The sequence below is a fragment of the Trachypithecus francoisi genome, unplaced genomic scaffold (assembly GCF_009764315.1).
Source record: "Trachypithecus francoisi isolate TF-2019V2 unplaced genomic scaffold, Tfra_2.0 Lachesis_group5, whole genome shotgun sequence".
NCBI classification, from domain to species: Eukaryota; Metazoa; Chordata; class Mammalia; order Primates; family Cercopithecidae; genus Trachypithecus; species Trachypithecus francoisi.
In genome coordinates this window covers 57,932,624-57,953,647 of record NW_022681470.1, presented here as the reverse complement: position 1 = coordinate 57,953,647, position 21,024 = coordinate 57,932,624, and the positions used below count along the sequence as shown (strand labels likewise).

The window sequence follows — 21,024 nt, the reverse complement described above, 5'->3', positions numbered from 1 at the left end:
CCTCAAGTTTAGGCCATATTGATACCCCTTCCACCCACCCCTAAGGAATCCCAACATATCAAAGCTGAAGGGGATCTTATAATTCAACCAAATCATTTTACAGATAAGTGAAGTAAGGGAAGCTGAGGCCCAGAGAAGGGAGGTATCTTTTCCAGGCTAGCACAACTGCTTAGGGGCAGGGGCAGGGCCAGGGCCAAAGCCCTGGTGTCCTCACTCCAGGTCTGGTGCCCTGAATTCAGATGAGGCCTCTTTCCTTCACAGCTGGCAAGAAGTTCACACCTGCCCCATAGCAACTGGGGACCCCCACCCCTGCATCCTGGCCATGCACACTTTGCCCCATTTTGCCAGGCCCAGCACCAGCATGGGGTAGGGGGATCAGGCTATGGACGCTGTTGTGCACACTCTTCACAGGCCCAGCCCATACCAACCCCTCTCCAACCCTCGATTTCTCCTTCTCAGGTGTGTGTGTAGGGGTAGAGACGTTGCCGCACAGAAAGTCCTCTGTAGCAAAGACGTGGATCCCTAAATAACATTTCCAGATTTTGAATGAAGACAAAGCCCTTCAATCTCATATCGTTTTTGTTGCTGTTACTAGCTTACAGTGCATAAAGCGCTTTCTCTCTAAAACAGCAAGATGAAACAAGCTGAGTTTTAAGATACAAGGAAGGGAAAAGCACTGCAGTGGGAATTCTCAGGCCACACAAAGGCAAGACCCTTCCCCAAGAGTTTGGAAGGCTGACGTTCCCTTTTCTGATTTGGTCGGGTTTGAGAAATGCCCGTCTCTCCCTTGCGCAAGAGTCTCCACGCCCAGGTGAAGGCGGGTCTTGCTGCCATGGCGACAGCGCGGTTGGGCTAAGGAGCGCCTCTGGCAGCCAATAGAAGCTAGAAGAGGGCGGGGCCCGCTGGGTCTTTTGCGGCTGCGGCGGGCTTGCAGGTTCGTGGACGCGGCATTGGGGGAGGGGATGGGGGTCGCGGGGGTACTGGGGGTCCCAGTCTGGCCTAAAACCTCTGGGCGTGGTGGGCACCGGCCTTCGCCGTCGGAGCAGGGGTCCCAGACTTGCACCCAAAAGTTCCCGTCGGGCCCGAGCGGGGAGGAGCTGCGGAGCGGGCAGAGGCGGAGATGGCGGAGGGCAGTGGGACGTGATGCGCGGGTCAGAGCCGGGCCTTGAGAAGGAACTGGAGGCCCCTGGCAGCGGTGTCCTCTCGAGGCCCCCTCTGCCGGGCCCACCAGGTGGCCGGCGGAGAGCCGGAGAGTTGGGCGGGATGGAAAGCAGGGTTTGGCGACCGAGTTTAGCAGGCCTTGGAATCCTGGAGCCCAGCCCCCAACCCCATTCCCACTTCTTGGCAGGATGGTTAAAGGCCTAGCGTGCTGGCTGTGGCGTGGTCACCTTCCCCTTCTCCGACTCCTTATCTCTTTTTCCAGGTGTCCGGCTTTGCTGGCCCAGCAAGCTTGATAAGCATGAAGCTCTTATCTTTGGTGGCTGTGGTCGGGTGTTTGCTGGTGCCCCCAGCTGAAGCCAACAAGGTGAGGGAGGTGAGCCTGCAGCACCTGGTCACGACCGCCGACCACCGTGCACGGCCACCCTGTCTACAGGGCTGACTCAGAGGTAGCTAGTTGCTCCTTAAGCCTGCCTCTCACTCACCTATGGGCCATACTTTTTTTAGTAGTCTTCAGGTTCAAGGCTGCTGGCCTCTCTAAGGATAGTGCGGGGGAAGAGGGTGGGGCACAGAGCACTGACTCACTCTGGATCAGACAGATTAGTGGTGGCTTCCGGCAAGGAAGTTTGGAGAAGTTATCTAAGTTCTCCGTACCTTCCTTTGCTTTGGACCAGAAGTATTTTTCGTTTCAGATATTTTTGGATTTGGGAGTATTTGCACATACAAAATGAGGTATCTTGGGGACCCAAGTCTAAACCTGAAGTTCGTTTATGTTTCATATATGCTGTATACACATAGCTTGAGGGTAATTTTATACAATATTTTCAATAATTTTATGCGTAAAACAAAGTTTATCTACACTGAACCATCAGAAAGCAAAGGTGTCACTATCTTAGGCAGCCATGTGGATAGTCTGGTTGGTTGGCATCACCACGGCTCCTGACAATGAATTTATGTGCTACCGATAAATACTTTCTTACAAATAAATTCTTAACAGTAAAAAATATGATGTACTATTAATACAGTGAAAATAAATGATGTGTTCAGGGTAACTAAGCACAGTAGCATCACCAGAATACCTGTATCAGCTGCTAGACACAGCAGCATCAGGCTTTCTGTCTCCTGCTGTGATGCTGTGTTTTGATTAAAGGTTACTGTGCACAGTATTTTTTTTAGGTGAGAAGTAGTATTTGAAGCCGTAGAGGGACCAGAAAGTGGGTTCTCTAGAGATGAGAAGGCATTCTGCCAGATGGCTTTTAAAAATGTTTTTGCCAGTCACCTGATTCATTAACAAGCTTTTGTCTTAGAAGTCTTTTTGATTTTATAGACCGACACGATTTCTTGTTCTGTTATGAATGCACTCTGCTGTAGTATTTCAAGAAGCCCATGACACATTTTTACCATGTCTATAGGTGCTTTTCTGCAGTGTTAACATCATCTTTGTGGTCATGTCTGTGCTTAACAAGTTTGAGATTGGGAGCATTTCGAATTTTTGTTTTAGGGGTGCTAGTACTGCCACCTGTAGTAGCAGTTGTATCTATTACTCTGCTTAGGGAGGATCAAATTACATAACAATGTAAAAATGCCCTGTCAGTGTAAAGTCCTATACAGTTTGAAGTTTCCATTATTAAGGGTGACCCACCTAAGTTCTAGGACTCCTGAGATAACTTCCATTCTTTAAGGCTACATTCCTATGGAGCTGTTTGGGTAGATCTATGGAACTAAAGATCATCCAGGCTTTGAAGTAAGGTTAAGGCCAGGGGTTTGCTTCCATTCTCTCCTCAGAATTCCTAATTAATAAGGACATTTATGGTGGTATCTCTTACTCATTCCAGAAGGGAAGAACTTTCAAAGGGGTTGCTTGAGTATGCCCACAGAAATGACCCACTTTTTCTTGTTTACCCTTGCCCTTTATGTTTCCCCAATCCTACCAAAGAAGTTGGAGATGGAATGTGGGGAAGAGGCTGGCTGCCAAGTCCACTGGACAGAGGTGTACACACAAGTGTGGGGTCCGGGGTAGAGGACTGCCACTTTGCTACACACACACACACATACACACCCACCCACCCATTTCCCCTCTTCCCTCTCCCCCAATTCCTCTAAGTACCTACTTTGGGACTCGCAGGCCTAGACAACTTTCTGTGAGTCTCATTTGCCACCTGGACATTTTCTGTCTTTAGGACGCTGTGCTGTAGCTTGCCTCCTATAGTGGCAGTCCTTGCTGGACTTGAACTTGGGGATGGAGAAAGCTCAAGAGCATAGATACGGTTCACGTAAAGGATGGGGAACAGAAAGTTGACAACCTTGCTAGAACCTGAACCCAGGCAGGGTCTCTGCATACTTGACATGTGCTTTCTCTTCTAGAGTTCTGAAGACATCCGGTGCAAATGCATCTGTCCACCTTATAGAAACATCAGTGGGCACATTTACAACCAGAATGTGTCCCAAAAGGACTGGTAAGGCATTACACACAGGCCTCTGGCTGCTATACCCAGCTGAAGTTATGGGTGTTTACTAGAGTTCTTGGACCCTGGAGGATAAGCATGCTCTCCCATTCCTATGGGGAGCCTTTCAAAGGAGTAATTATTCATGTCACAGAACCAATTTCATAGTTGTCAATTGTCTATGGAAACAGGACCCAGGTATCTTGAATTCCAGCTGGGTGGTCCCTGGCCAGGAGGAGCGGATTTTGTTGTTTTGCTTTGAATATTGGTCTTTAGTGATGCATACGGAATGGTAGTAGAGAAGTTGGGAGAGGTAGGTATTCTGACCACATACTGTAGGATACCTAATGCTTTTGCAAAGTTGTGTTACATGTGATATTCTGTGCCAGGCTCATAGCATCCTTGTAAGGTAAGTGGGATGGATTTTGCACCCATTTTATAATAGCAGAGACAGAGGCCCAAAGAAATAATTTAGAGTCTTGAATTCATTTGTGGGTACCTCACTTTTAAAAAGAGAAGAATAACCCAGAATTCATTCAGAGAAAGGAGACTAGTGTGGTGAAGGGAAGTTTCAACACATTGTCCTGGAAGGAATGGCTTAAGGAAGCAAGGAGAGCCTAAAGAGGAGAGGACTTGGGGACACAAGATGATTGATTAAGACCTGGCATGTTATGGGAAGTGGGACCTGTGGGAGCAGGTACTGGTGGGGATCAGTTATGTTCAGTGGGGTTTCTTGGTATAGAGTTGGGGCCAAGGGATAAAGGCTTCAGGGAAACCGACTTAAGCATGAGTTGAGGGAGCATTTCTAATGTAGACAGTTTTGGGAGTCAGGAATCTCCATCCTTGAAGGGCCCCGAGCACAGATGGGCTGAGGTCACTATAGAAGAAATCAGCATCAGATGAGGAGTCCGGGTCAGTGCTGCCTCTCCTGCTTTCTGAAAGCAGATGAGCTTTGAGAAAATACAGATTCCCAGTACCACCACCCCCCCGATTTTTATTGTTCAAATACGGAGTGAGGTTGGGGGGAAGCAGTAACCTTTCTTTCCTTTGGTGCTTAGGACGCAGTTGATCCAGAGCAACACTCAAGAATTTTGAAGCTAGTTGGATTTCCAACTCTGAGACTGTGATTTTCTGAGAGGCAGTCTAGTTAGATAGACAGACTCTGTGTTCAACCTTCCTGACTTCAAATTTAGCCTAGCTGATTGTTAATTGTGTGACAAATTACTTAGTCTCCACTGCACTTTGATTTCCTTACTGTAAATAGTGGCAGTGTTTTGAGTGTTAAGTATGTGTTTGTGTGTGTGTTGTGCGTCTGTGTGCACAGGTAACTGTAGCACTTAGAACAATACTTGGCACATAGTAAGTGCTTATATAAACGTTAGCTGATATTAATGTCTTTAACATTAAGGATATTAATGTTAGCTGATACCATGCCTTACTGGTGGCCACATAGATAGTCATGGTCAAACTTACACCACAGACTGAGAAAATGGGCTCCTCCTGAAGCACTAGCCTTCTACTTAGGAGGAGTCCAAGTAGCCCCCTTGTATCTTGTGGTTATACTTCAAATAGCATCAGTAAAAACTTGGATGGGCTGTCTTAGCCCTTCACCAGATAACAAGGCTATATCCCACACTCCTTGTGCAGGCAGACACTTGCAAATTTAGGAACAGTCTTTCTGTCCTGGAGCTATAGATGGCCTGAAAACCCAAGGTTGGATGCCTGCAGAGGATGGAGTCCTGTCTAGACCTCTCAGGCTATAGTTTATCTCCTTCTTCCCCTTAGAAGTCAGAATTAAGGGGCTGCCTGATGAATAGCCTTCCATCAGGAACCTCAGGGCAGTTCCATTAAGGGTGGTGGGTGAGGCTGGAGGAAAGACTCCAGGATTCTAGGACCCAGTGACACTGACCTTGACTGGGAGTCATCATGTGCTTGCCTGGAGCCTCTTAAGGGTAGGGTGGGGCCTTGACATTGATCTGAGTACCTCAGCGCTAGGGCGACAGGAGGCCAGTTTGAGTGGGTCTTCTGGTCTCTGCCACGTTTTCACTTTGCTGTCACGTTGGTCCACTGCTAAAGAACACTTGCACCCTTCCCCTTGGTTGTGCAGAGTAAAGCCAGAATCATCTGAGATGCGGTCCTCAGTTTTAATGGCCAAGCCATGTATGTTCCTATGTTTACTGGTATCCTGCCATCTAGTGTTGAGAGTTTATAACCATATATGCAAAAAAGGCAGAAACCCCAATTTTGCCCCATTGGTGAGTCTGGCAAGGAGATGTGTTATTAGAGACACTCCCAGAGCAGGAAGGCACTTAATAAGTTGGCTAGTTCCTTGCCTTTCAGACTTGTTAAAATAGAACTTTTCTGCAAACAAAATCAATTTTGGAAACAAAATCTATAAAACGTGAAGTCGGAATTGCTGTGGCTGAGAGGGAAGTGGCCCTCAGCCCCCCCGACTACCACCCCACAGTACAGTGGTTCCCGTGGGTCCCGAAAGAGTACAGTTTGGAAGACACTGACCAAGTTCAGTCTCCATTTGTAAATGAGAAAACCGAGGCCTGGAGAAGTTAAATAAACTGCCCACTATCATGGGAGAGTTGGAGACAGCAGAAGTATTTCAGCTCCTTATTGCTGTTTCCCTGGGTAGCAGGATCCCACAGTGAAGAACTCAGGTCGCCTTTCCAAACTGCCCCTGACACCTTGGCCTTGTGAGAAATCCAGAAATCCCACTGCAGTACTGGTATGACTTAGACCCAAGACCCAGTGTAGCTCACGTAAGGGAGGAATCTGGAGGCTTGTAGAGACTTCCTGGAGAGGGGAAGATGGCATTCCCTCTGGACAGGAATGACAACCAAGCACCCTGGGTGACCCTGGCCTTGCCCCTCAACCCCTCCCTCCCAGAGGAAACAGCGTGCAAGGCCTGAAAGCAGTGCTTTCAGTTACAACAGGGGAGCCCTCACAGCAGGGAGCAAGTAGCATGTTGGACACAGAGATGGAACTGGATCATGAAAGGTTTAGATAAACTCTTGTAAGCTACATATGGATTCTTAGGAGAACAGAGTCTTTTAGAGCACATCTCATTCTTATTCCAACACATGATCTTTATATCACACACCCTTGATGCTTCTGCCAGAAACCCAGCCCTATAGCTCAGAAGGGAGCTGTGCTTGACTCTTGCAGGACTCCCGTCAGAGCTGGAAGGGCCTTTTAAAGATGATCTGGTACAACTGCTTTATCTCACAGAGAAGAGGACAGGCCCAGGATATGAACACTTGGTGGCAGAGCCAGGACAGAGCCCAGGTGTGCTGCAGCATGACACCTGCTTCACCTCTGCACACCTCCGAGGAGTTTGGTTTTTTCCATTGGTAGTGATGAAGTGCGTTCTGTAGACTTTTTTGCTTTCTCAGTGTGGTCCATGAACCCAACGGATTGGAACCATGCTGATCTGAGGAAGGCTGGGAATGAGAGGCTTGAGACAAGCCAGGTACCAGCCCAGGCCCCACTGAGGCTGAGTCAGAAGTAAAGACATGTGGCTGAGGATCTGGATTTGGTTTCTGGCCTCACCACCACTGTGGAGATGCCACTTTGCCTCCTAAGCCTCTTTCCCTGTTTTTAGATGTGGAACCTATGATCTTTATCCCAGCTTATTCAAGAGTGCTGTTAGATGAAAGTGGGCTAAGTGGGTCTACTCTTCCTTTAGGAATCACGTAGTTACTGAGCCTGCTCTGGCAAGCACCCAGCTAGGCACTGGGAATATGGAGATGTATAAGACATAACCCTGCGCTCGAGGAATGCACATCTCCTGGGGAGACAGCACAAATAAAGATTGGATTCCAGTGCAGTGCATTGGCGGGGGGTTGGGAGGAGCTGGCTGTTGGGCACAGGCAGCTGAGCTGAGAGTTAAAAGATGAGACGAGGTGGCAAAGCTATGCCCTCCTGGTAAGAGTGTGAGTGTGGCTCATTCAGAGAGCAGCCTGGCAGATCCATGTGACTGGAGGATGGGAAAGTGGGTGAGGGAGGCGTAGCAGGAGATGGAACTGTAGTGACTTGGGTTGGGACCCCTGGCAGAGCAATTGAGTTAGCACTGGCCCTAGGGGCTCTGTGGAGGCACTGACCGGGCCTAAGCTGGGGAATGACATGACCAGAGTTGCATTCTGGAAGACTACTCGGCTGCCGTGGGAAGGTAGTACCTGTTAGAAAGGCCAAACTAGAGGCGGGAGGGCAGTGCGGAGACTGGCGCAGTTGTCCAAGGAAGATAGGATGAGGGCCTGAGCTAAGACACAGCAGTGGGAAATAATAAAGGAGATGAATTCGAGGAATTTTTAGGGAAGTAAAATCACTGGCCTTTGGTGGATTCATAGATGAGAGGAAGGCAGTGTCAAAGATGATTTCCAGGGTTTGACCCGGACAGTGAAGTGGATGGTAGAGGTGTTCTCTGCCGTTGCGAATGGGGAGCCAGTTTGCAGGAGTAGGGAGTAGGGGGCAAAGGGTGTGCAGGGGTAGGTGTAGAGTTCATGGTCTCTATGGGACATGCAAATAGTGACTCCTGTAGCTTATAGAGGAGAGTGGCCCTGGCTGGAGATTCTGATCTAAGGTCCGTCAGCTTCTGAGTTGAATCTTTGGGACAGATGAGCACATGCAGGGAAAACATAGCATGAGATGAGGAAGGCAGCTGGGGGTAGAACTCTGGGAACGTTGATGGTTTTGGTGCCAACACTGTAGGCAGTTTGGAGAACTGGTTTTGATGTGCAAGGGGCATGGGCTATGAGGCTTTGGGTTGGGAAGGGATTCTGCCAGTCTAATCCTTTATAAGCCCTCAGTCCTCTCTGGGGGCACCCTTCACCTTTGCCCAGTCCCTACCTCTCAGCTCCCCTGGCTGCCTGCTTCCCTGGTCTTGAGGCTTTAAGACCTGGTGGCCCTTCCTCGACAGCCCTGTCTGTCTCTGTTGCAGCAACTGCCTGCACGTGGTGGAGCCCATGCCGGTGCCTGGCCATGACGTGGAGGCCTACTGCCTGCTGTGTGAGTGCAGGTACGAGGAGCGCAGCACCACCACCATCAAGGTAATGCCAGGGTCTCAGGAAGCCAGTGGGATTCCCACACTCCATTCCCCAATCGCAGGCTGGCCTACACCCACAGTTTTTCACTTTATTCTGGAACATTCCAACGGCTATGAGACTGGCTTCTAGGCTGGCCTAGTACAGACACCGGGACCCACATCCCACACTTTCCTGGAGCCAGCTCCCTTCTCTGCTCTCTTTCCAGTGGTTCCCATTACAGTGAGAGGGGAGAGCCCTGGGAGAGCTGCTGGAGACTTCCTTTTCCCTGCATTCTTTCCAGATTTTTTCCTTCCTCTCTCTTCTTCTGTTCATCGAGTAAATCTCTTTTCGGTGCCTGCTATATTCTGGGCAAATGCTGCCAATGGGGAGGTTGGCCTGCCCTCCTGGAGCTTAGTCTAATTAAGCTTCCAAAGTGACTAAGCTCCTGTAAAAAGCGTCAGAGCTGTAAACTAGGGCTGGGTATTGGGTGCTGGAAGAACATCAGATTGGTCCTTTTGTGTTTTCCTGAACCTCGTTCTCATTGATTATTTGGGTGAATTCAGGAAAGAGATGATAGACACAGTCACCACCACAGACGTCACGAGGTCTCTGTTCATTCCTCTGCACCAGGCAGAACTTCCTGTGTCTTCTGGAGGCTGTGAAGCTGCCCTAGCAGAGACCCCCATGACCCCCAGCCTCCCAGTGCAGCTTCCTAGTCCAGGTTCTAACAATCCTGGACCAGGCGCCTGGCACACACAGTGCTCACTGATTACATAGTCATTTCTCTCTCTTTTTTTTGTTTTTTAGAGACTGGGTCTGACTCTGTTGCCTATGCTGTAGTCCAGTGGCATGATCACAGCTCACTGCAGCTCTGACCTCCCAGGCCCATGCAGCCCTCCCACCTCAGCCTTCTGATTAGCTAGGACTACAGGTGTACATCCCGACACCCAGCTAATTTTAAAAATTTTTTGTAGAGGCAGGGTCTCACTGTCTTGCCCAGGCTGATCTCAAACTTCTGGCCTCGAGCAATGCTCCAGTCTTGGCTTCCCGAAGTGCTGGGATTATAGATGTGAGCCACCATGCCCGGCCTAATGCAGCCCTTTCTGTTCCAGTTTGTAGCTTTTTTCTGCTTATCCTTTGAAGAGTCTATAGATAGCATTGGAAAATAATTCTCATATTTAAAGGCACTGCCGGGTCCTCCATCAGGTTTCTCCTTTTGAGGCACATTTTGGGGGGTGGTGGTCTTCACTGCTGTCCTTCCTGCTTGTTCCAGGGAGCCCTGTGCTGTAGCTCCTCTGTGTTCTCACCACTCAGGGACAAAGCAGCTGTCTGTCCTCCACCGCTCCCAGCCAGTGCCCTGTGCAGACTCAACTCCTTTCATCCTCCCACCTGAGGCAGCCCCTCCTGCAACTGTCTTTCTCCTTCTCTGAACTTGCTCCAGTGGGCCTCACCCTCCAGGGACCAGACGCCTGAGACCTGAAATTCAGAGCCACATGTCACCGCTGCTCCCTGTTTGGCCGGGAGGGAACTTCCTGGCATGGGGACCTCATCAGATACAACTTCCTAATCCCTCCCATTTCCCCCAGTCCTCCTGCCTAGGAGGCGCCCCTCAGCTTCAGCCTATTGAAGACCCAGCGTCTGTTCTCCTTCTGCCTTCCTGGGGTACAGGTGAGGTCTGATTATTTGACCTGTTTAAACAGGCGTGAACACAGTGCCCCAATCAGGTGGGACATTGGTCCAGTGGAACTTGGCTATTGACTGAGCTGGGCGCCCAGCTTGAAAGTCCTGAGGTTCTTTTTTTCACTCTTGTTCACAGTCTAGGCAGGGCAGGGCTGAGATCAGAAGCCAGCAATGGCCAGGCACTGTGGAATTAGGAAAGGCATTTGAGAGGGAGTCAGCAAGTCTGGGTTCGAGTCACACCTCTACCGTCTGGTAGCCTTGGGATCCTGGGTGACCTAGCCCAGCAGTTCTCCGATGATTGCAGCCCCACAGAGGGCATTTAGAAGCAGATGAAGGTGCTTTTGTGGTCCCAATAACCGAGGTGTGTTACCAACACCGTTACAGGGATGTCCCACCCAAAATCCTAGAGCACCCACATTGAGAAACATTGAATTTGCCTCATTAAATCTATCTTTTCTATAAAAACAAAATGACTCCAGCTTGTGAAGCACTGTGTATGTAAGAGATTCATGGAGTTGTTGTTCTAGCCCTGGCTTTCCCCTCCTTGCAGAGGGGCTGGTGGGAGGGCAGGCGTGACCTCCACCCTCAGTGCACGCCTTACCAGCCCGAGCCACTCTGCGCAGGGGTGTGCTGTGAGTGGGTCAGCGTGCCCGATCCGTCCTGCTCTCCACAGGAGCAATGAGCCCACCAGCCCAGGTTTATTCTTCCTGGTCTCAGCTTTCCAGCCTCTCCACAGCCTGTTCTTCCTTGCTCTTAGTTTCTGATGGCTTCACCCTTCATCATGGACTCTTCTACAGCCAGGGAGGCCCTGTGTTCCCACCTCTACCCCGCGAGCCTCTGGCTCCAGACTTCTTACTCTATCATCTGCCTGCTGCCCTGATGCCTGCTGTGCAGATTCCCTCAAGTTAGGACAGAGCGCTTCCTCTGTGGAGCAGGCCCTCCCTTTCCTTTCAGGGCATGCTTTCCCTCTGAGCCCACATTGCCTCCAAGTCCTTTCTTAGCGCACCACTCGAGGAGTCACTGCCAGCCAGGCACAGATGGCCCGAGACTAGAAACGGATTTCTAGCCCTGGCCCCAGATGCTGATTCACGGGCACGCTGGTCTCTTCCTCAGGTCATCATTGTCATCTACCTGTCTGTGGTGGGTGCCCTCTTGCTCTACATGGCCTTCCTGATGTTAGTGGACCCTCTGATCCGAAAGCCAGATGCATACACCGAGCAACTGCACAATGAGGAGGAGAATGAGGTAAGAGGGCTTTGAGTGCCCAGGCCCTGGGCCCCTGCATGTGTGTCCCCAGGGCAAAACCCAGAGGAGCGCCACCTAGGTCTAGGGCCCACCTCCCCCACACGCTTCAAGTTGCTTTTCTGGTCAATGTCCTACACACCACCCAGACTCAGCAGGGACCTGCCCTTTGCCCTTCCAGATGAAGCAGGACACCAGGCATCAGGCAGGCTCCATGCACAAGCCGGGGGAGCCATGTCATCCTGCTGCACTGTGCTTCCCGGCAGACGGGGTGCAGCCAACCAGGGCCAGTCACACATAGATACACATAATATTCCCCGCATGCTCAGACATGGGTGACAAGCTGCTGGCGGACTGGAAGGCGACAAGTTAATTTGTTTGTCAAGTGATTCCACAAACATCTGTTGAACACTTGCTCAATGCAAACCAGAGCTCCAGGGTCTGGAGGGAAATGTAGGATTTCCAGAGCAGAAGAGGAATGAGGTAGACAGTGGTGCCGGGCGGGGGACGTTGCCACGTACGTGTGAGGAAGTTTGAGCGTTGCAAGCATAGGGTAGGGGTGTTTGCACAGTGGCAGAGAGAGCTGGCTAGTAGATTAAGGCCACATTATTAAAGGCGCTAAATGTCAAGCTAAGGGGGCTTGGCTTTATCTGATATGGAAAGTGGGGAACCACTGACTCCAGACGGCCTGCAAGGCCTCCAGGAGCTCATGCGATGGTGGGTAGCTGACGGGGCTTGGACCAGGCCCAGCGCAGTTAACAAGCGCTCTCATCGTCTTCCCATTCATCCTGATACTAAAAAGATATGGACACCATGGTGAGGAAACCCAGGGGGACAGGAGGGCTCAGGTGAAGGACTCTTGGTAGGAGTGAGACGTGGTGCACCTCCATGTTGAGCAGAGTTGTGATGAGCCCCGCACTCCCCAGGTGGTCTGGGGGAATCTTGCCTGAGTGAGCCCTGTGTGCCTCGGGCTCCCCACTTACGCGCTCATGTACCAGCTAGCTGGGCGCATGAGACAGCAGAGCGGGCTGCTTAGAGGCATGGAGCCGAGGCGGACGGGGTTGGCTGCTGCTTCCACACTGAGCTCTGTCCCCAGGGCCTTGCGGCTGTAAGATACTCCTGTTTATTGACTGATGGAGGGATGCCCTGAGTGAACTCATGCATATGCATAAGGAATATCTAGTGGGGAAGCGCCTCAGCTAGGCCTTGGAGAATTAGTTGAAGAAACTGAGAGTTATTTAGCTTAAAGGAAAAGAGACAACTAAAGGAGACGCATGATAGCTGCCTTCAGAAGTTTGTAGGAGACAGCTTAGCCTCACCTAGGGACAGAGAGATTTAACACAGTATAAGGAGGAAGCTAGGAGTCTTCCTGTAGACAGTGTGGTCTAACTATGGGGTAGGTGGGCTGGGCTCCCTTGCAAGACCATGAGCCAGTTCCTCACCAAAAAGAGGACCCAGGGGCTCAAGTCTAAGTGTGAAGCTGCCTGGGTGATGTGGGTCTGGGCCAGCATGAAGAGTGAAGAGAAGGGCAGGTCAGGGAGGGAGCCTGCCTGCTCTCGAGGGCTGTGTTGCCCCACCCTGCGCACATGCCTGGACTGCTCCGTTTGCCCCCAGCCTCCTGCTGACATGAGTTTGGCCGAAGGTGGAGCAGAGGGGATGAACCTCGCCCCATTGGAGCTGGGGCCTGGGAGGTGGTGGCACTGGCAGTTGGGTGGTCTGTGTTCGAGAGGAAACTTCGTGTGCCTACCTGGTTATTAATGTAGAGTAATAGCAGCTCTGATAGGGGAGGAGCATCGCTAATAAACACTCAGCGATTAGGGGTAATGTGGTAATTGCAGTCCTGGCTGGGGTAGTAATTGAGAGATGCAGCCCAATGATTTCCGTGGAATGCATGGCTCTGGGGCATGGCCTTGTTGTGTCTCCTGCTCTCCTAGCCAGGGAGCCGGAGGGAGGGCAGCTTACCGTCCCTGGGTATGAACCCAGGTCTCTCTTACCCCCAGGAGACCTGGGGTGCTCCTCATTTGAAGGCTGTTCGTATGAGCCTTGGGAGGAAGAAGGGGTTAGATTTGCTAACCTGTAGCAGGACTGCCTGAGAGGACAATAGGCTGTGACAGACTGCAGCACATAGAAGCTGGCGAGCCATGCTCCCTGCTGTAGGGGAGATTCCGGCCCTGGGATGGACAGGATGACATGCCCTCACCTCTCACCCAAGGTTCTAAAAGGTTATAAAAGGTTGTGTTTAATCTCTTTGATACCCTAACCTAGGGTGCAGCCAACTCTGGCTGGTTTTGGCCTGGGGCAGGTAGATCTCATTGGGTGCCCTTGGCTGGGTAAGGAAGTGCCCTCGGTCCCATTCTTTGGCATCACCTCTCCATCCCCTCACCTCCTGTGATTCTGTGTGGTCTGGAGGTCACAGATGTCTGTGGTTCAGCAACCCTGCTTTTCTGAGTGTATTCAGAAAACCTGCAGGTGGCACAGTGTTGAGATTTGCACAGACCTTATGTCTGCCCTCGGGGATTTAAGCCCCAAGATGGCCAAATGCAGGTGAACCAGCAGGAAACATAAAGGCTGGCAGTAAAATCTGGCTTCATGAGATGGATGGTCAGCTGAAGAAGCCAGATGCCTTGGGAGGCCCCTCTTTACTAGACAAGGGGTCGGAAAGTTACCCTTCCCTTTGTGTTAGTCTGGGAAGGAAGGCTTCCTGGCAGAGGGGGATTTTCAGTGCCAGGTCAGGGTGGATGGGAGAGTGACCACTGAACTGCAGGGAGGATGAACAAGGCATTGGGGCTAGACAGAACCCAAGGAACTTGCCTTTACAGAGACCGGGGCCCTAGTCCTGGACGACAAGGGGTAATCTACTGCCCCTCTCAGTGCACAGAGGAAAAGGATGTGGGGAAACATGGGGCTGGGGGGCAGGCACTCAGAGGAGCGGCAGCAGTACCTAGGCTGTAGCCATGTCTCTGGGTTTCACCCCAAGAGGAACAAAGTCAGGACATGGCCTCTTGGGGTTCCTTGAAAGCTCGCCTAGGCCTGTACAACTCGGTGACTTTAGAAGGAAAAGTCTCCCTAGGCTCCAGGAACTTTCAGACCCTATGCCCCAGGAGTTTGGGACCCAGTTAGGGGTGAGATCTGGAAGTCAGGGCATTTTTTCAGGTTAGGGACCCCTTGGCTCCCTCTTCCCAATTCCTGTGGCCAGGAGCTCTCCTGCCCTGGAGGTAAAGAACTGGAAGAGGAAGGGGAGGCCTCCCCCTCAGCCTCAGCCCTGTTCATGGAGGGAGATGAAAGCCTGTCATGTTCCCTTTGAAAGCGCTGGCAGAGCCTCAGTGGGCCCTGATTGCTGGGCGCTGCCTCCCCTGGGATTCCAGCAGCATTAGGTGTAATCCCTGGGCTCAGACGTCCTTTGAAAGGAGGAAGCAAGCATGTTTGCTGGGGCAGAAACGGCAAACAGAGCTGTTTTAGATGTGCAGGTTGGGCCCTCTTTGAAGAGACACACATGGTTTCTCTGAGGCTGGGGATGTCGCTGCTCACAGCATGGGCCCAAGCTCTGAAGAGGTCTTCAAAGTGCTCACCCTCCTGCGGCAGTGGGTAGAGTTCTGGGCCCCGTTTGGGAGAGAGTATACAGGGAAATCAAGGAAAGGCGATGATGATGATGGGAACTGGAAATGCAGGCACCGGGGAGAAGACTCGGGCCCCTGGGGAGCAGTCTCCCCTCCTGTCCGCACATGGGTGGCAGCTGTGTGCTGAGGACCCCAGCCCTGGGGAGCTGACAGTGAAACACGGAACAGACACATTGATGAGGCAATCCAGACAGCCTCCTCCCCTGAGGGCAGGATAGAAAGGTGTGCAATTCAACAGATGCTTCTAGAGCCTCCAGGGGGGCAGCACAGCATTGTGGTTCATCACAGTCGTGGGAGGGGCTGAGCCCTGCCATTTACTATCCGTGGTGCTAACCTCCTGATTTAGTTTCTAAATCTGGAATAGACATAATCATTTTTACCTCAGCATAACTGTTGTGAATGTGTGCGTGGAAGCTTTACAAGTATTTGCTCATCCTTAAGAATGTGCTATTTCAATCAGGTGTTAACACTTAAGTAGCATCATGATTGCTGGAGGGAAGCCTGAGGGGCAGAGTGCACAAGGGCCTGAGTGAGGCGATCACCGCAGGTAGAGAGAGGATGCATGGACCCGTGTAGCCAGAGGCTCGGGGGTAAGCGGGCAGGTGAGGCTGGGAGTGCCCTTGAATGTCATGCTCAGCAGGGTTTTACTTGTGAGCAGCTGGGTCCCAGCTGGGGTTTTTGAGCAGGGAAACAGCATGAGTTGGTGTGTCGTAGGAAGGTGGCTCTGGCCGCAGCATGCAGGGGTCAGGGAGAGCCTCGCCGCAGAGATGCAGTGGGTACGCAGCAACAGCAGCAAGGATTTGGGTCAAACATGGAAAACTCAGGCTGTATAGTCCTCTTGCTAAAGGGCTTTGCACTAGGGCCATGCTTTGCTGAGTGGCTGGTAAGTGACGAGACCGCCTGGTCACGTTCCTGTGTCTGGGATTGGGGAGGAGGGAGGAGGAGCAGCCAGAGAGGGGAGAGCCGCCTGAGGTGGGGTTCTCACTGTCCCTGTGTTCTCGTCATCAGACTTGGGCCAAGTCTAGTGCCAGCTCAGTACCAGTGCTTCTGGGCAGACGGAAGAGGGTTTCATCTGGGATGGCCTGGAGGGCTCAGGGCTAGTTTGATCAGCTTGGGCTTATCCACACAGCTACTTGGGTCCTCCCAGTGCTGGAGAGGAGGGCCTCGCTTGATGTCCTGAGCATTGGTTCCTTTAGAGGTGCTTTGTCCTTGCTCTAGCTGTGGGGAAAGATACCAACCTGTCTCTTTGGTTGTCCATGCTGGCTCCCTCTTAGGAGAAACCTGCTAAAGAAGGATCCAACTGGGTCCTAGGATAAGAGATATACATACATAGGTTCAAATTCTGACTTGGCCACTAAACAGCCATGCAGCCTTGGGCAGCAAGATGATTCACCTTTCAGAGCCTCAGTTTCTGCAGCTACGATACGGGATGGTTTTACCCATTTGCCAGTGTTGTAAGCCTGGGAATAATCTGTGTAAAGTGCCTAGCAGAGCGCCTGGCACGTAGTGGCACTTTTCACAGTCACATTGGTCTGGTCCCTCTGCGGACCTCCTGGGAACCCATCCATGTCCAGGCTCTTTCCCCTGATTGGGAGGGGCTCCACCCGCCTCCCCTCCTAACTGCCCTTCTGTTCCCAAGTTAACCGGAGACCCAGACTCGGGGAGAGGGGAGGAACTGGTGGTATTTCTCCCAGAGCAAGCAAGGATGAGGCCTCACTCTGGCTGTCTGTGAAACAGATGTGGAGTCTTTAATACCTTTTAATCAGACTATTAGCGATGGAAACACAGCCTCTCAGTGGCAGCTTTCCCCCACTTAGGAGCTGTTTGTTAAGACTTTACATGAAGGGAAAACAAATGATACTGTGGTAATGTGGTGAATTTCAGCATATTCCCTTAATGCTCTGCTCTGGGCTCTCCCTGGCTTCCCCTGCTCAAGACGCTCCCCTGAGATGCAGAGCAGTGGAAGGAGGGCAGGGCTAAAACTGCCCCACCCTTCCAAGCATAGCACCCCACCCCACACACACTGGAGCCCTGTCATGAGGAAGACGGTCCCAGAAGGGATGAGAGTGGGAATGGAAAGAAGAAGAGAAGGCAATCCAGCCCCCAGAGCCAGGATGACCAAGTCCCGGTGGGCCCATAGCTTCCCAGATGGGTCTTTAGTGTCCACCTCATGTAGACGGCCACACAGAGGCAGGATTGGGTGGAGGCTTGGTCTTAGCACTGTGGCCAGCTCAGTCAGCACAGTGAACAGGGAAGGCATGGAACTGGAAGGAGGGGCAGCAGCATAGCAGTTCTCACAGGCTGTCTCCTGGCAGCAGGCTGCCAGCCTTACTGCCTGCTGGCTTCCAGAGCTAGGCTTTGATATCAGTCATCGCTCCTAGGGAAGAAAGAAACCAAAGGTTTCTTGAGCCCTAGCTCTGTGACAGGATAGTAAGTGCTTTATGTGTGTGTTATTTAACTTTGCCATACCATCTACTAATCTTAAACCAGTGTATTTCAAACAAGACATTAGGTCATGAAATGAGTTTTGTGAGTCATGACCAGGATTTTTTATAAAATAAAATGGAACAGAGCAAAGAATATCAGAATGCATTACACTAAGTATTGTTTTATGAAACTTCCTTTTCACTGTGTGTGGGGGGGGGGGGTAATATTCGGTAACTATAATTCCTAAAGACTGTAGAGCAGAAAAAAGTCTCAAGGACTACATTTATTATATTAAATTGAAGCTTGGAGAAGTAAAGTAACTTGTTCAGGGATACACTGCCTCAGAAGTGACTGAGGCCATGGCTCCTTCCCAGGCCCCGCTGTGGACCTGTAGTTCCACCTGGGACACGGGCCTAGGGGAGTCTGAGGCTAGAAGGGGCAGGTGGTCCCCAGCCCAGGAACAGAACCCAGGGGTCCTAATTCCAAGCTCAGTGTGCCCCCTGCCTGACATGGCCACACCTGCCTTTCAGGTGTTGCCTGAGCCTCACCTAGCCTGGCACAGGAAGCCTTCCTCAGGACCTGGACAGGAGGCTCCCAGAAGGCAGTGTCCATCTCTATTGCAGCTTAGAGATGAGCACTCACAAGATGAAGTCCTCAGAGCTCCAAGGGGATGATGATGAATCCTTTCCCAGCCTCCTCACTGCCAGCTCATTCTCTGTCCACCCTACCCTCACCTCACCACCCCCCTTCGCCCCAGCCTAGCAGCTGCATGGTGACAGAAGCCGTGCCAGCTTGGGGCATTAGAAGCAAAGTTGCATTTACTGAGCGGCTCTGGGCTTAGAGAAGTGCACTAATCCCTTAAGAGATGTGTGGCAGGAGATGAGAGGCAGGGAAAGCTAGGGAGGAAATCCCCACGGGGGTGCAGGCCTGGCCCTCAGCTCTAATTCTCTCCAAAGATCAGGTTCAGGTCCTGCAGGAAATGCAGAGGCTCCGGAGCTTCAGAGGCAGAGAAGTGGTAATTAGGGGAGGATGCTTTTGACGGCAGCAACAGTTCTGAAAGCAAAGGGGAAGGGGATCAGCAGAGGCAGATAGGGAGGAAGCGGAGCTGTCCTCGGCTATCAAAGGAGGGAATGGGCCAGAGTGGGCTCTGCAAAGGAAATGCTGGGGTGGCTCTGAATTTCCATCCCTGCCAGACTCCCTGAGTGATGTCACATCCCTCTTTCCCAGGGAAACTACGATCCCGTGGATCTGGATCTGTGCAGACTCCTCAGTAGGCACCTTCTCCCATCTGGAGCAGACTGCTGCCATCAGGGTAGCCAGACCCTAGCCCCTGGGCCTTCCTCCCATTCCCTGGGCAATGGCAGAGAGGGCAAGGGAATTCTCTAGCCTAGTACTAGCCCTGGGGGCACCTCAGTACATTCCTGAAACAACGAATGTCATCAGATCCTCTGCCTAAGTGAGGTCTTGAAGCCTATGCTTAGTATCCTTCTTGAGAGTTAGAAATAGTGGAATGGAGCATGATGAGGGGTGAGTTCAGGCTGGGAACCTCACTTGAGCTATCTGTGTGGCAGTAACTGGGGCCCCAGCAGAGCCTACTCTTCCTGGAGTGCTTCCTTTCCCAGGCCCCAGGGAGGGGCAGGGACCCCATCCTGCAGATGCTACAGACACTAAGGCCTCCAGCAGACCTGGCACACTGTTCAGCTCTGCAGATGACAAGGCAAGGTCCTCAGCCCACAGCACTTGTGGAGGCCCAGCCTTCCAGTCTGGGGAAGGTCAGGCTTTGGGGTTGCTCATGCGTCATTCTTTCCATGTCAGACTTTCAGGACCCGAGACCCTTCTGGCTTGCCGTGCCAGATCTTCTCTTTTTTTCTTCCCACTACAGGATGCTCGCTCTATGGCAGCAGCTGCTGCATCCCTCGGGGGACCCCGAGCAAACACAGTCCTGGAGCGCGTGGAAGGTGCCCAGCAGCGGTGGAAGCTGCAGGTGCAGGAGCAGCGGAAGACAGTCTTCGATCGGCACAAGATGCTCAGCTAGATGGGCTCCTATGGTTGGGTCAAGGCCTCAACACCATGGCTGCCAGCTTCCAGGCTGGACAAAGCGGGGGGCTACTTCTCCCTTCCCTCGGTGCCAGTCTTCCCTTTAAGAGCCCGTGGCATTTTTCCTCCTCCTCCCTAACTTTAGAAATATTGTACTTGACTATTTTGATTAGGGAAGAGGGATGCGGTCTCCGATCTCTGTTGTCTTCTTGGGTCTTTGGGGTTGAAGGGAGGGGAAAGGCAGGCCCGAAGGGAGTGCAGACATTTGAGGCGGCCTCAGGAGTCTATGCAGTCTGTCTCTCCTGGCTCCACTCTTGCCACCTTCCAGCTCCGAGTCTTGGGAATGTTGTTACCCTTGGAAGATAAAGCTGGGTCTTCAGGAACTCAGTGTCTGGGAGGAAAGCATGGCCCAGCATTCAGCATGTGCTCCTTTCTGCAGTGGTTCTTATCACCACCTCCCTCTCAGCCCAGCTCCAGCCCTGAGGACAGCTCTGATGGTAGAGCTGGGCCCCCTGAGCCCACTGTGGTCTTCAGGACGCACCTGGAAGCTGGTGTTCCCTGTCCCCTGTGCACTTCTCCCATTGGGGCATGAAGTGCCCATGCATACTCTGCTGCTGGTCCCCTCACCCACACTTGAGGGGGCTGGGCAGTCCCTCCTCTCCCCAGTGTCCACAGTCGCTGAGCCAGATGGTTGGTTGGAACATGAGACTCAAGAGGCTGACCGTGGATCTGAACACCACAGCCACTGTCCTTGGGTCGCCTCTTGTCCCTGAACTTTGTTGTACCGGTGCATGGAGAGAAAATTTTGTCCTTCTCTTGTCTTAGACTTGTGTGTAAATCAAGAAGCCATCATTAAATTGTTTTATTTCTCTCACTTGCTGGATTTTAAGAGATTTAGGGAACTAGAAATTTTTCACAAGTGACCTGGTGAATGTATCCCAGAGGGGACAGAGAGCATTGCGCTTGCTAGGTCCAGACAGGCAGAGCCTTGGGAAGTCCAGGTGGCTGTGGCAGAGCCAACCACAGTGCACTCAGGCCAAGGCCACGGCTTGCTGGAAGTCCTCCTCACCTGATGAGGAAAGAGGTGGGTAGGCTGGGGAAAAGGAGGGTGGTGAACCGGCCCTTGGGAGTTATCCTGAGATTTTACTTGCTTCATGTTTGTGGGCTATTCCTCTGAAACTGAACAGTGCCTGATTCATCCTAATATCCTACAGACACAGTAAATAGTGCTCCCTGCAAAACCCCTAAGTATCCCTAAATGAAAACCAATAGGTATCAGGAGAGGGGTGGGTGGGGGCAACCAGAAAATGAGCTGCCCCGTAGAAGGAAGTGCCAGCAGCTTCAACAGGGACATCCAGAGGAGCCCGGCACTGCGCCAGCTCCAGT

General features: G+C 51.8%; 1 protein-coding gene across 2 annotated transcripts; it reads left to right on the top strand.

The window, feature by feature from the left end:
• The first annotated feature begins 823 nt into the window (after positions 1–823).
• Positions 824–20,512, top strand: TMEM9 (transmembrane protein 9). Of its 2 annotated transcripts, none has more exons than XM_033200744.1 (6): positions 824–934; positions 1,424–1,525; positions 3,523–3,614; positions 8,551–8,659; positions 11,429–11,560; positions 19,484–20,512. In XM_033200744.1, the coding sequence occupies exons 2-6, from the start codon at positions 1,460–1,462 to the stop codon at positions 19,634–19,636; spliced, it is 552 nt and encodes a 183-aa protein (XP_033056635.1). In that variant the 5' UTR covers positions 824–934; positions 1,424–1,459; the 3' UTR covers positions 19,637–20,512. The 2 variants fall into 2 exon arrangements, with proteins under 2 accessions (XP_033056635.1, XP_033056636.1); XM_033200745.1 differs by having other exon boundaries at positions 824–1,231.
• Positions 20,513–21,024: the final 512 nt, after the last annotated feature.

Bases quoted from the DNA above. Each gene is read 5' to 3' on its own strand.
- TMEM9 (XM_033200744.1), top strand. From the start codon at position 1,460: ATGAAGCTCTTATCTTTGGTGGCTGTGGTCGGGTGTTTGCTGGTGCCC. The intron at 1,526-3,522 runs GTGAGGGAGGTG...TTTCTCTTCTAG, and splicing joins CCCCAGCTGAAGCCAACAAG to AGTTCTGAAGACATCCGGTG. The intron at 3,615-8,550 runs GTAAGGCATTAC...TCTCTGTTGCAG, and splicing joins AATGTGTCCCAAAAGGACTG to CAACTGCCTGCACGTGGTGG.